General features: G+C 43.8%; 1 protein-coding gene across 4 annotated transcripts in view; it reads right to left on the reverse strand.

Moving 5' to 3' along the window:
- Positions 1 to 15,060, reverse strand: part of LOC112110524 (cytoplasmic FMR1-interacting protein 1) — a 119,304-nt gene that overhangs the window by 53,725 nt on the left and 50,519 nt on the right. For all 4 annotated transcript variants that reach the window (XM_024205569.2, XM_024205568.2, XM_024205570.1 and 1 more), the window contains 6 exons: positions 14,126 to 14,282; positions 9,565 to 9,661; positions 9,093 to 9,169; positions 6,823 to 6,931; positions 6,127 to 6,246; positions 2,377 to 2,576 (listed from right to left, as the gene is read on the reverse strand). In XM_024205569.2, coding sequence (XP_024061337.1) covers positions 2,377 to 2,576; positions 6,127 to 6,246; positions 6,823 to 6,931; positions 9,093 to 9,169; positions 9,565 to 9,661; positions 14,126 to 14,282 — 760 coding nt within the window. The remainder of the gene's footprint in view (positions 1 to 2,376; positions 2,577 to 6,126; positions 6,247 to 6,822; positions 6,932 to 9,092; positions 9,170 to 9,564; positions 9,662 to 14,125; positions 14,283 to 15,060) is intronic.

The following is a 15,060-nucleotide window of genomic DNA, read 5'->3' on the forward strand; positions in this document are numbered from 1 at the left end:
GGGGGGGGCCCTTCAGTCGCTCCGGGTCTTTGGAGGCATTTCGGCGACGGGTCCTTCAGTGCTGCCGAAGACGCGGAGCGACTGAAGGGCTCCCTGCCGCCGAAATGCAGCCAAAGACCTGCACCGCCGCTGGGTGAGTACAAGCGCCGCAGCTCCCCCGCTTTGCCCCAGGCCCCCTGAATCCTCTGGGCGGCCCTGGAACCGCAAGATACCACAAAGTCCTGGGAGGAAAAAATTAACTGGATCAATTGTGTGTATGTGCACACAATTCAAAAAAGCACATAGCTATGTGATCACACATGCTTAAAGCTTTCTGTATATATCAGAGCAATTCTGTGCACAATAATGAAATCAATCAAGCTGGATGACTAGCACAGATGTTATCTAAGATCTCCCCCACTTGATCATCTTTCAAATTAATTATCCTGCTAGGCTGGAGCTCAGCATAACCCAATTTGTGTACACACTTTTATATAAATAAGCAGCCGTACCACAGAACCCAATTTGATTTCCTCAATGATTCCACATTCACTTCCTAAACATTTTTAGTGGTGTATACCAAATGCAGCCTCTGAGCTGATGACTGAACACAAACTAAATACATTCAATAGATGTTTAATTTCTTTCATTGGTGAAGCTTTCAGAATATAGGAAAGTCAAAGTTTGACTATGCAGTGTTTTTCCAGGTAACTATATTCCAGTTATTCCTAAAATACCTCATCATATTGAATGAGTCTGGGGCTGAATTTGAGAATTTTGACAAGAATTAAACATATGCAGTTATTCGTAAGTAATACATCCAGCTGTTCTCCATAGGAAGACTCAAGCAATAAAAACTGTTTAGTTAATGCCTCCAGAACAAAAAGGACCCTGTTCCTTTCTGCACAGCCAGAAACTTTGACCCAAAATACAAGTATTATTGAAAGGGAAGACAGAGGAAGCTCTCTGGGGAGAGTGGGAGGTGAAATGATGCTGTTCTACCTCTCCCCACCCCCGAATAAGTCAATATCATTTCACTATCATTTCACAGTCAGCAGGCTTCTCATTGTATTTCACTCCTGAAGGTAAATGTGCTCTAACCACAAACTGAAAAGAAAGTAAATGCAACACAAGTCCAAAAAAAAACCCCAAACCCTCTTCTCCCGTTAGTGTCCTCAACTGACTCAAGCATTCTGTATTTTATATTCCGTCCCCACATCTCTACCATTCTGTATCTTTAAAAGCTGGAATGCAAGACATGGAACAAATCTGCCGTGGCATCAGGAAATCACAGTATATATTTGTGAATATGTCAGCTATATAAAGCAAGAGAAGCCCTGGATCAGAATACACAGGTATGCAAAAATGCCACTAACCTCCCGCGGGGGAAAAACAAAAAGACTGAATTATATGAATTATGGCTTACTTGCAAAATCCACTGTTTTGATGGCTGGGAATTCTGCATTGCTATATTAATAACCTTTGTGATTAAAAAAAATGCATTTACACTTGAATCCATTGTACTGTGGTCAACTTCAAAAAGGCACTTGCCCTCAATGACAAAAGAGGGGGTCAGTAACATAATCAATAGGAACAGTGTACCCAGAACTGCCAGAGGGCAGAAGAGAGTGACGACACATGTACAAAGATACTTGGCTACACTCAACCACTGAACTCTGTCTCAAAACAGTAATTCATCCTCTTTTCTTTGCATTATCACAGAATCAAGGGATATAATTTTGCTTCCATTACTTATTGTTGTAAAATGTTTTACTACATGATTTTGTTTACGAAAATTTCCTCCTAACATGTACCTTGAACTATTTTTAGATATTCTTTATTTTACAGCATATTGTAGATAGATCATTAAAATTTCACTGAATTTGGCAACTCAGGTTAAGTTTGGCTTTTCTCCTATTGTGGACATATACTAGCACTGTCAAATGTATGAACGGATAAGTAGTCTGAATCACTTTGCCTTCTTACACATGTACATGTATGCCACACGAACTATTCCAAACATTTAAATAGGAGAGAGAGGAAAAACATGAGGAGAACAGAGACAGGATTCACCAACATTTGTTATGAAAGAGGTTAAGGCAGAGATAAGCTGTTACAACCTTCACTTGTAATCAATTCTTCCTCTGACTATAAATAATCATAAAAGTTCAAGTTTTGTACAAACTAATTTTAAAAAAAGGAAACCAATGTACCCATTGGGACTCAATTAATTGATTTTTTTTAATGAGAAATTGTATTTTTAAAAATACTGCCAAAATATAGACAGTTGTCAACCCTCGCTTATACCAGAGAAACAGAATCTACTGTACATTTCACCCTGCTGATATAACAAACTACACATGCAAAGACAATTATTTAAAAGGCCGCCATGCTAACCTGTTAGTGGATCCATTGTAGCAATAGTTTGGAAGGAAATCATAGTTGAGCTCCCAGAAGACATGAAGAGTGATTCTTCCATAGGGAGCCGACACATTGTGATTGGCTTCTCTGAACATGGCATCAAAGCTGTCCAAGGTCATGTATCTGCTCAGTAGCTTGTGTGTCATTTTATTTATCTCTACCAAGCCATCTAGCTCCTGAGAACATTTAAAACAAGGGGGGGGGGGAGAAATGTGAGGAGAATTATCAAATTTCCTTATGAGCTGTACTATGGCTCTCATCACTACAGCATCTGACTGATTCACAGACATTAATCCAGCTTCAGAAACCCGGTGGTATTTTTCCGATCAGTAAAATGGGGATCTGAGGAACAGAGTGATTAAGGTAATAAGTTTATATTAATTTTGGGTGCCTGAGTTGAGGCACCCAGGACCTGATTTTTCAGAGCACTTAGCATTATGTACAACGTTTTATATATTCAGACACCGCTCCCAATGACTTCAGTCACACTTCTGAAATTCAGGCCCCCTCCCCGGCTTCAAGTTGGGTACACAGAAATTGAGGAACACACAACTAATGACCACCAGTAAGAAGTCTGATTAAAGTGACTTGCCCAGCATCACATAGGAAATGCTGTGGCAGAGACAGGGATAGAATCCAGGTTGCCAGGGCAGCATTCAACTGCCTTAGCCACAGGGCCGGCTCCAGGGTTTTTGCCGCCCCAAGCGGCGGGGGGGAGGGGAAGCCGCGATCGCAATCCACGGCAGCTCCACTGCGCCGCTTTCTTCTTCGGCGGCAATTCGGCAGCAGGTCCTTCCCTCCGAGAGGTACCGAGGAACCCTCCGCCAAATTGCTGCCGAAAAGCCCGACATGCTGCCCCTTCCCCTTGGCCGCCCCAAGCACCTGCTTGCTCAGCTGGTGCCTGGAGCCGGCCCTGCTTAGCCATGAGACTGTCCTTGGACTGTCCTGCAACTCCCTGCCTCATTCACTGCACACCTTTCAAGTTCTACAGCAAATGAGGCTGGGATCCTGATTCATCCCCAGAGCTGGCCCATCCTCTGCACTGAATGAGGCAAGTGGGAAGAAAGGGGTGGGGGAAAAGGAAGTGATCATGTAATTGAAGACTGTGGGCATGTCTACACAAATACTTAATGCACAGCAAGCTGGGGTATAAATCTACCCTGCACTAGCCAGCCACCCCACTAAGTGTTTGTGTGGACCCTGCTCCCATGCACTAAAAGTTCCCAAGTGTGCTTGTATCTACACTGCTTTGAACTTTTAGTGCACAGCAGCAGGGTCCACATGAAAACTTAGCAGGCAGCAGGCTAGTGCAGGGTAGATTTACTTCCCAGCTTACCACGAAATAATTGTTCATGCAGACAAGTGCTGTATCAATAATGCATATGCACAAGGCACCTCTACGCAATTATTCTGTATGTATCTGTGCTGCCCCCTCTTTTTATGCCTCTTCTTTAAACTAAACAATCTTAGTCTTTTCAGTCTTTTCTTGTATGGAAATCTCACTATGTTTCATAATTTTCATTGTTGTGTAGCTCTGAAACCCGTCTGCCTACTGTATCTTTTTTGATATAGGTGTGAACAGAACTGAACATAGTATTCCAGGTGAGGATGTTGCATATTAAACTTGCAAAGCAAGAACTGAAGTGGCCAGAGTATTTTTCTCCTTCTCTCCCAGGTTAAACTAAGGGTGCAAGATTATGGTGAGACCCAGCATAAGCCTTCTTGCTCGTCAGTGGAGCTTTGGAAATAGAGTTTGTTCATTAACATTTTAATCAGGAAACCAACTAAACTGACACCTTGGTATGTATATATGGGTTCCCTCTGTGGCCATTAGTTAGATCTGATTACTTTACTGACAAAAACAAGTTTTTCCTATTGGCAACTCTACAGAGCCAGGTGTCTAGTGAAAGAGATAGCTATTCCACTTCAGGCATCTAATGAGACTGTATGCTAGACTCAGACCCTGGATTATTTGTTTTTGGTCTGCAGTTACGTATTGAGTGCAGAACAGCTGATCATATAAAAGTTGCTATTTCAAACTTAAATAATTAGAAAACCTTGTCTCCCCATGTTGCCTCACATCCCCATTTCAATTTCCAAGTATATCATGCAACCTGCCTTTTACTTTCATTTCTCTCAAGGCCCTGCACTGTGAGAAATTTTCTTCTGGCCCAGCAAAGCAAAACACAGCTTCTTCCAACACCAATTAATGCTGCTCATGAGCTGACCAGGACAACTTCAAGAAGGGAAAGGGTGGAGTCTCCCCCTCACTCTTCCCAAGCTTGCTGCCTGTGAAGTGCTCCCAGCCCCCAAGCACAGGAAAATGAACTAGACAGTCTCAAACACCACTGTAACACAAGACAGTGCACCATGTTAGACTGCCCAGGCATCTCAATCTCATTTGACAGGAATACTAGTGAAGCAGCATGAGAGAGGAGAGAATGAAAGCTGAGCAACAGAGGAAAGAAGAGATTTCAGCTGGTCTGCTTAAATTCTTTTCTGTTTACACTTATTTAACTCATCTTTGGGACAAAGCAGATAACTTTGTTAGTCTAACAACACTCCTCCCCTTCGATAACATATGTGTGAGTCCCTGGCATATCAGGAGAAACCCAAGAAATACTCCAACAAAACCAAAGAAAATTTTCTATTTCTAAAGTAAAAAAGAAAAGAGTTTTATTTTGTATTTTGTAGAAATCTTTCAGGCTCTCTTTGTACATCAAGGGTGGGCAAACTTTTTGGCCCGAGGACCACATATGGGTGGGAAAATTGTATGCATGGCTATGAATGTAGGGCTGGGGTAGGGGTGCGGGAGAGAGTGCAGGGTAGGGGGTTGGGGTGCAGTGTGCAGGAAGGGGCTCAGGGCAAGGGGGTTGTGGTACAGGAGGAGTGCGGGGTATAGGAGGGGGCTCAGGGCAGGGAGTTGGGGTGCAGGAGGGGGTGCGGAGTGTGGGAGGGGGCTCAGGGCAGGAGGTTGGGGTGCAGGAGGGGTGCATCAAGGGGCTCAAGGTAGGGGGCTAGGGGGCTCAGGGCAGGGGGTTGGGGTGCGGGGTACAAGAGAGGTTCAGGGTGCAGGCTTCGGCCTGGTGCCGCTTACCTTGAGCAGCTCTGGCGTGGCAGCGGTGTGCAGTGGGGCTAAGGCAGGCTCCCTGCCTGCCCTGGCCTCATGCTGCTCCCAGAAGTGGTCAGCATGTCCGGCAGTGGCTCCTGGGGGTGGGGTGGGGCAGGCGGCTCCGCCACACACTGTCCTCGCTTGCAGGTACCACCTCTGAAGCTCCCAGTGGCCGCGGTTCCCCGTTCCCAGCCAATGGGAGCTGAGGGGGGCGGTACCTGCAGGCGAGGGCAGCACACTGAGCCCTCTGACCCCCCCTCCTCCCCCCAGGGTCCGTAGGGACCTGGTGCCACCGCTTCTGGAAGCGGCACGGGGCCAGGGCAGGCAGGGAGCCTGCCTTAGCCCTGCTGCGCCACGGGGCTGGGAATCCCACGGGCCAGACTGAAAGCCCTGACAGGCCGGATCTGGCCTGTGGGCCGTAGTTTGCCCTCCCCTGTTGTACATCATAAGGCTGAAAAACACGGATGCAGCTCTGAATGTAGACAAGACCTGAGATACATCACTAGTTTTGGAGAGCTGCTTAAGCCATTCCCAGACCCAACAAGCAATAGTATAGCATTAGCACCACACTTCCAATGAAAACCCTGTAGGTCAGCTTCAGCAACAATACTTACAACAATGGAGGTCAAGTCTTCACTTTCAAATCGACCAATTGCCAGTTCCATTGACTTATACATGGCTGCTGAAATCCGCTGAGTGATTAGGCGGTTCAGATCTATTGACCTACCAAGAAGCTAAAGAAAAACAACCCCCCAAAATGTATCAGACAAAATGGTATGAGACTAATCTTGATTAAGGTAAGAAAACCAATTTTTCTTAATTAACAGATAAAATGAAGAGCTGCATGTGTATATTATATTCAGACATAATATACAGATAATACATATGAACACGTATGTTGAGTACACAAGTTACCCCATCCCACATTCTCACACAAAAAATACTATAGGTGGTGCATCAAAATCTAATCAAACACTGAGCTAATTATGAATATGTTTCCAAAGATGACTTGATGATAAACTTGTAGAAGACTGAAAAATTATTCAGTTTAGAGAGACAATTCCATCATGCACCATATTTCTGTACTTTTAAAAACTAAATATTTGCATTAAAACAGGATCTTTGCAGCTTTAGAGGTCATCTACTGCTGCTGCTTGAAATTATAATGTTCTGTCTCTGATGGTCACAGTCAAGCTGTTGTGGATAGGGTGACAACAGAAACAGAATATTATGCCCTCAGGTGTGGAATAAGCACTAGGTACATCAACAGTATTAAAAAAAACGAGTGGTGGAGCATCAGTTTTACTCACTTGGACATGTCTCTGTTTCAGCAGTGTCTCATACCGGTTGGATGGTGGTAAGTGAATTGTTGCCCCCTGATTCTTGCATTCGGAGCGCAACCGTTTATCCAGAAGCAGACTATTATGAGGAAAAAAGAGGGTACTGTATATTACACAGAAAACTACTGCAGAAATCACAGAATTATAGAATCGTAGGACTGGAAGGGACCTCGAGAGGTCATCTAGTCCAGTCCCTTGCACTTATGGCAGGACTAAGTTTTATCTAGACCAGGGTTTCCCAAACTTGGTTCGCAGCTTGTTCAGGGTAAGCCCCTGGCAGGCTGCGAGACGCTTTGTTTACCTGAGCGTCAGCAGGTAAGCGGCTGTACCTGCGGACACTCAGGTAAACAAAGCGTCTCGTGGCCTGCCAAGGGCTTACCTTGAACAAGCAGTGAACCAAGTTTGGGAACCCCTGATCTAGACTATCCCTGGCAGGTGTTTGTCTAACCTGCTCTTTAAAATCTCCAATGACTGAGATTCCACAACCTCCGTAGGCAATTTATTCCAGTGCTTATCTACCCTGACAATTAGGAAGCTTTTCCCAATGTCCAATCTAACCCGTCCTTGCTGCAATTTAAGTCCATTGCTTCTTGTCCTATCCTCAAAGGTTAAGGGGAATAATTTTTCTCCCTCCTCTTTGTAACAATCCCTTATGTACTTGAAAACAGTTATGTCCCCTCTCAGTCTTCTCCTCTCCAGACTAAACAAACCCAGTGTTTTTTCCAATCTTCCCTCATAGGTCATGTTTTCTAGACCTTTAATAATTTTTATTGCTCTTCTCTGGATTTTCTCCAATTTGTCCATATCTTTCCTGAAATGTGGCGCCCAGTACTCCATTTGAGGCCTAATCAGCGTGGAGTAGAGCAGAAGAATTACTTCTCATGTCTTGCTTACAACACTCCTGCTAATACACCTCTACCCCGATATAACGCTGTCCTTGGGAGCCAAAAAATCTTACCGCGTTATAGGTGAAACCACATTATATCGAACTTGTTTTGATCTGCCGGAGCGCGCAGCCCCGCCCCCCTCCCCCCCCGGAGCACTGCTTTACCGCATTATATCCAAATTTGTGTTGTATCGGGTCACGTTATATCGGGATAGAAGTGTACATCTCAGAATTATGTTTGCTTTTTTTTTTTGCAACAGTGTTAAACTAAATATGAGTCAACAGTGTGTGATCCACTATGACACCCAAATCCCTTTCTTCAGTACTCCTTCCTAGGCAGTCATTTCCCATTTTGTATGTGTGCAACTGATTGTTCCTTCCGAAGTGGAGTACTTTGCATTTGTCCTTATTGAATTTCACCCTATTTACGTCAGGCCATTTCTCCAGTTTGTCCAGATCATTTTGAATTTTAATCCTATTCTCCAAAGCACTTGCAATCCCTCCCAGCTTGGTATCGTCCACAAACTTTATAAGTGTATTCTCTATGCCATTATCTAAATCATTGGTGAAGATATTGAGGAGAGCTGGACCCAGAACTTATCCCTGTGGGACCCCACTCGATATGCCCTTCCAGCTTGACTGTGAACCACTGATAACTACTCTCTGGGAATGGTTTTCAACCAGTTATGTACTCACTTTGTAGTAGCTCCATCTAGATTTTATTTCCCTAGTTTGTTTACGTCATGTGAAACAGTATCAAGAGCCTTATTAAACTCAAGATATACCACATCTACAGCTTCACCCCATCCACAAGGCTTGTTACCCTTTCAAAAGAAAGCTATCAGGGTGATTTGACATGATTTGTTCTTGACAAATCCATGCTGTTACTTATCTCCTTATTATCTTCTAGGTGTTTGCAAACTGATTGCTTAATTATTTGTTCCATTATCTTTCCGGGTTCTGAAGTTAAGCTGACTGGTCTGTAATTCCCCAGGTTGTCCTTATTTCCCTTTTTATAGATTGGCACTATAATTTGTCCTTTTCCAGTCCTCTGGAATCTCTCCCGTCTTCCAAGACTTTTAGAAGAAAATCACTAATGGCTCAGATATCTCCTCAGTCAGCTCCCTGAATATTCTAGGATGCATTTAATCAGGCCTTGGTGACTTGAAGACATCTAACTTGTCTAAGTAATTTTTAACTTGTTCTTTCCCTCTTTTAGCCTCTGAGCCTACCTCATTTTCACTGGCATTCACTATGTTAGCTGTCCAATCGCTACTAACCTTTTTGGTGAAAACTGAAACAAACAAAAAAACAAAAACACATCTATAGAAGATGTTACTATCAGAATAGCTACCTTCCCGCCATAATCTTGTAGTATGCAAATATCTGGTCTGCCAACTTGTAGACGAATTGGTCAAAACACAAGTTTACCTGGAAAATGGTAGAGACATTATTTATTAGTATTTGCACAGAAATAAAAAGGGGCACGTATCCTAGTCTCCCTTGTCATTACCTACAAAAACAAATCAAAAAGAGCTAGTCAGCACAAAATTCCTCTACTTCCCCAAGAAGAGCAGTTACTTCAATCTAAACAATGCCAAAACCGGACATATGCAGATATGTGTTTATTCAAAGCTTATCACCAAGGAAGACTGCATCCTCCTCCCTTTGTTTCTTTTTTTTGGCATTCTCACCACTTTCATTCTATATCATCACCATCTGCTTTGAAGATATATATATTGCTGCATAATGTTCCTTCACCTTTAACAGACTCAGTCTCCCTATTAGGATACATAACCGTTTTCTCCATAGATGAGTTTATTTACCTCTGCCTCAATTTCATCGTAGAGGAACTGCTTCTTAAATTTAGTAAGCGCATAATGAGCGCTATCATTGTAAAGATCCAAAGAATAGAGAACATACCTAAATGAAAAAGAAAAAAAGAATAGTTACTCACCCTACAGCAAATTTGATTCTTTGAGATGTTGTGGTCACTTTGGATCCCACTGAAGGTGCGCATATGGCTCATGGGCATGAGATCAGATTTTTTGAATAGCAGAGTTGGGGCGGTGCATGTATCCTGGGCCTCCTTGTGCTCCAGTGCGAAGGCATAAAGGGCAGTGTTGACATGGTGCTGCCTCAGTCCCCTTGAAATTCAAAGCCCATGGTAGGTAGGGACTTCTAAAAGAGAGCGCAGGTCATAACATCTACACTAACTATAACACCTTGAAGAACCACAGTTACTTTAGAGGAAGTAACTGTTCTTTCTCTGAGTATGTGTCAGCGTGAATCCCGCTGTACGTGACTTGCAAGCAGTATCCTCTCAAGACGGTGGAAATAAGGTGTTTCAGTTGCACAAGTCAAACAGTGATTGTAGTACTGGTCACCCAAAGTTGGCATCTGTTCTAGCTGCCAAGTCCAAGACATAGTGTTTGACAAAGGTCAGTGGGTTACTCCATGTTGGTGCCTTACAGGTTTCTCATATCGGCCCATTTCTAAAGCAGGCAGAAGTCACCTGAGCTCTCGTGAAGTGAGCCTTGATGTCGAGTGGGAGAGGTACACCACCAGCTGGTAACACAATGTATCTCCTTGTGTTATCTGTTCCAATATTCTTTAAGATGATATAGGTTGGCCTTTGAATATCCTGTTACAGCCAGAAATAGATGGGGCAACAATTTGAATGGTTTGGTCCTGTCAATATAATAAATGGGGAGCTCTAGACATGCCTAGTCTGTTTAACTTCTCTTCTCCCAGTGACAAATGTGGCTTTGGGAAGAAAACAGGTAAGTTGATGGATTGTTTCAGATGAGATTCTGATGTCATTCTGAGAATGAATTTCAGGTGAGGTCTTAGCAACGTATTTTCCCTTTGAAATGTTGGGGGTGGGGATGGGGGTTAGCCATAGTGCCTGCAGCTCACTCAAAGTGATAACAACTAGGAAGACCATCTTCAGAGTAAAGTGGTGTAAGGAGCATTCTGAGGGAGGCTCAACGCGTCTCAGAAGGACTATATCGACGTCCCAGGCAGGAGGGGATTCTTTGACTGCTGGATAACTGTGTAATAGACCTTTAAAGCTCTTTTATACCATGGGGTGAGAGAAGACCAAGCACGACTGTACAGACAATTGACAAGCTGAAATCACTCCAAGGTGGACTCCAATAGAGCTGAGCCAAAGACCGCCTGCCTGAGGTGTAGTAGGTAATCAAGCATCTTCAGTACAGAGGCCTGTACTGGGCCCAGGCCTTTTTGGGCTGCCCATATTAAGAACCCCTTCCATTTTGAAAAGTTTTTCCAGTAAATTCTTCCTGCTTTGTATCAGGATTTCCTGGACTGGTAAGGAGCAACACCTATCCATAGCATTCAGCCAGGCAACACATGCATCATCACGTTCAGTGACTTCAGGTCTGTGTGGAGTATCTGGCTGTGATGCTGCAAGATCTGATCCAGATGGTCTAGGAGCCGTATCAAAGGCTGAATGGACATCTGCAGAAGATCTGTCAGCCAGAACTGCCTTGGCCAGTACATAGCCACCAGGTTGATCATGGCTTTGTCTCTTTTGATCTTGGAAATCCCCCTGGAAATCTGGGGAACGGGTGGGAAGTTCTACAGCAACTCTTTGTTCTTCAGTAGGAGGAAGGTATCCAGCAGTGAACCTGGACTCGGGCATCCTCTAGAACAAAAGTTTTGCACTGTTCTTGGCAATGCGCATGTGTACCATGGGGAATCCCCACTGATGGAATATCACCTCCATGGTGGATCTGTGCAATGAGCATTTGTGGGTGGTCACTGACTGCCTCAGGAATTCTTCTAAGTTGTTGCCGGCTCCCAGGAGGTGAAGGGCCTCTCAGAGTTACCCCGTTCTGATGGCACCAACTGCAGAAGTTGGTGGCTTCAAGGCCAAAGGGCGAGGAGCGGACACCTGCTTGCTTGTCTATGTAGTGCATAGCTGTCGTGCTGTTTGAAGCTCGAGTTTGGAGTTTGGAGGACCGGCAGAAAAGCCATGCAGTCTAGTCTGATGACTCTGAGCATTAGGACCTTCACAGGTAGCCATATGTCACTTAGGGTCCAAGTTGCTTGGATCTATAGATGGTTCAAGTGAACTCCCCTACCTGTCCTTGACACACGTGTAATTAGTGTCTTTGTCAGAGAGGGGACTGAAAAGGAGACACACACCTCTTTTCACATTTGTGGATTCTAACCACCAAGCAAGTTCAGCAGTGACATGATGAGGTACTATGACCTCCTCGTCTATTGGGTGTTTCCCCAAAGAAAAAACTGTCTTGAGGCAGAGCTGAAGGGGGCATAGGCGAAGTCTGGCAAGTGGCGTCATGTACATGCATGCCACCGTGTGACCTAGCACTGTGAGGCATGTTCATACTGTGCTGGTTCTGATGTCAGCTGGAGTTTGAGTCTCTGTAGAGGCTTTTCCTGATCTGTAGGCAACCAGGACTTCTTTTGAACTTCAAGGTGGGTGAGATAATATCTTTGATTGGACCAATTTCTGTTGGTGAGAGAGACAAGCTTTTGAGCTTACAGAGAGCTCTTCTTCAGGTCTATAAGCTCAAAAGTCTACTCAGAGGAGCTTTTACTGAGGGATGACCCCCTTGGGCTGTTTGGAGTTGGATCTGAATCTGGGTCTGAGGTGATGCACACTGATTACTCAAGCAGGTGGAGTTTTAGCTGCACATCCCTCGACTTGTGAGCACTCAGTGAGAAGGATTTACACACGACTCATTTGTGGTTTTCCCCAAAACAGAAAAGGCATTGGTGATGCCGGTTGACCAGCAGGACGAGGTCTTTGTCGGACAGATAGGGATTAAACCATAAGGGTTTGGCACCTGCCACGGTGGTTAGTGCCAAGTACTTGCCATGCTGTACGGGGGACTATGCGGGAGTGTCCTCTCTTTTGGGGGAGACGGCCAAAGAAAAAATTAACAAGGTAAGAGCTGAAGAAGGATTTTTTTCATAAAACTAGGTTAGAAACAGAGCTTGAAGTGAGTAGCAGATCGGACACTCCCCAGGTTCCATCTCACTTCCGTGGATAGTAAGAGAGAACTGAAGACACTCCCCTCTTTATTCCTTTATGCCCTTGAATGGGGGCCTGGGAGGCACAGGGTGCAGATGCTGCCCTGAGGGGCACAGCTACTCAGAAAATTCTGATCTTGGGCCCATGCATGCCTACAGTGGGATCTGCACTGACACGTACTCGAAGAACAAATATTCACAGTTTGTGAAATGCTTCTCTGTAAATATATTAACAAAAATACTTGATAATTGAAAAAAATTATACCTCATTTGTAGTTTAGACTGAGAAGATTAAAAATACAGAAGGCAAGCAGGTCTATTACCTGCAGTGTACCCTGCCACAAAAAATCTGAGTACTAAATTCTCTAGAAAGGAGTGAACAGTCGGGGCAAAAGTGCCAAACATCCAGTCCAGAGGCCTAATCCAGGCATTTATGTGGCCTGCATGACAGACTCCAGAGAACGCTGGCCCTCCTGAGCTAAGTCAAGCAGATAGCAGCAGGAGACAGCAGAGACCACTACCATACAAACCTCAGAATGTAACACTTGGTATCCCACATCTCCAAAACATTTCCCAAGCTATTGTTTTTACTAAGCATGACAATTTAAATGTGTGGAGTGGAAGACCTTTCAGACCACACAAGATCAACTTTTCTGTCCATTGCACGATAGGCCCCCATAGGGAATAGGAGCAAATAGAAACCCACAGAAATGAAAAGCATTAAAATACTGCTATCAGCTTTGTCTCAAAAAGAGATGAAAACAAATAAGACAATTTAGCTTCATTTTCTTTTTCCTTGTACATACACTCAGGATACTGAGAATAAATAATTGTTCACCTGCAGTTCTATTTCTCTGAAGACACTGTATTTGGATGACTCCTACTTATCCACTTCAGAATAGGGTACATTTTCAATTACATTTTTTTCTGAAGGTGTTGTCCTATCATTCTTTGGTGTCTGTTACATTTCTAGTGTGGGGAGCTATTTGCTTTCCATTCATCAAGGAAGTGAGAGTTAAATCCTGGCTGCTCTGAAGGCAATACGAGTGTCGCCATTAACTTTGATAGGGTCAGGATTTCACCTGGAAACTTTACGTTCTAGAGGGGGCAGAGAAGCACTGGGTGTTGCTCTCAGAATAAGGCTGGCCTGCCTGTGCCTCAAAGAACCAAAATCGTTGAGAGTCAGGGGAACTCACGCTAGAGTGCAGAAATGAAAGAGTAAGAATCCAGGAAACAGTATCTTTAAAGAATTACGTTTGCAATACTATCCCAGCAACAACTTGTTAACATTAGTGAAGGCACTAACTTTATAATACAATGGTATTTAAAATGACGCAAAAGAAGAGCACACATAGACCTTACTCCATCATTGATGCCTCTTTCGTCTCCAGAATATGGTCGGTCAAAATCCAAGGCATAGACATCTCAATGGGGAACTGGATTCTTCTACCCATGGTGAGTTCTAAGAAGAACTCTCTGAACCACAACTGGGACAGGTCACAGCATTGCTGCAAGGTTTCTTTCAGAATAAATGACAAGCCATTATTCTTCTCATATGAGAAACATGTTAAGAACAAAACAAAAAAATGTGATTATGATGGTAAATGTGAAACTACAAAGCAGGTGAGTCACTAGAGCTACATGTAAATCAAATTCAAATGTAAAACCTGTGAGGTTTGTAAAATAGTTATGAACACACACAAAAGCTCAAGTGTTTCATTACAGAAAATATTGCCAAAGTGGGCCAGCCCACTGGTTTAGTGGCAAAAGTATATTATACCACCCTGGAGGAGAGCCAAGTTTAATTCTCCAGCAGGGGCTCAAAGTGCTGTAAAATCAATGCTCTCAGCTCAAGAAGTAGCTTGGGGAGAAGCATCTTGTGGCCATCATTTTTATTCCATCCATCCGATTAAGCAGTAGAATTGACTGGCCCCACATGATCCTTGCAGATTAGAAGGGCAGGGAATTATCTGAACTCTTGAGGGAGAGTCTGGAATAAGGGAAGATAATTCTGAGATGATGAGAGATTCCTTTAGTCTCTCCAGGTAACAGACACACCACAGGCAATGTTTTCAGATTGCTAGAGAACCAAAACAAGCATGAACTTTTTACTTTAACGTTTTCTAACGAACACAGTGCTGTTTATGGAAAGCGTTAGTACTGGAACTAACGGGCGCCTCTCTTTTGAGAGCTAAGGGTTCCAGAAAAATAAAAAGATGAAAGACAACACAACATGGTGATGACGAAGACTAGATACATTCAATGTCAGTAGGTGAATCCATTAGGATAACATGTTT

Source organism: Terrapene carolina, unplaced genomic scaffold, assembly GCF_002925995.2.
Source record: "Terrapene carolina triunguis isolate 2854851 unplaced genomic scaffold, T_m_triunguis-2.0 Scaffold23, whole genome shotgun sequence".
Lineage (NCBI taxonomy): Eukaryota > Metazoa > Chordata > Testudines > Emydidae > Terrapene > Terrapene triunguis.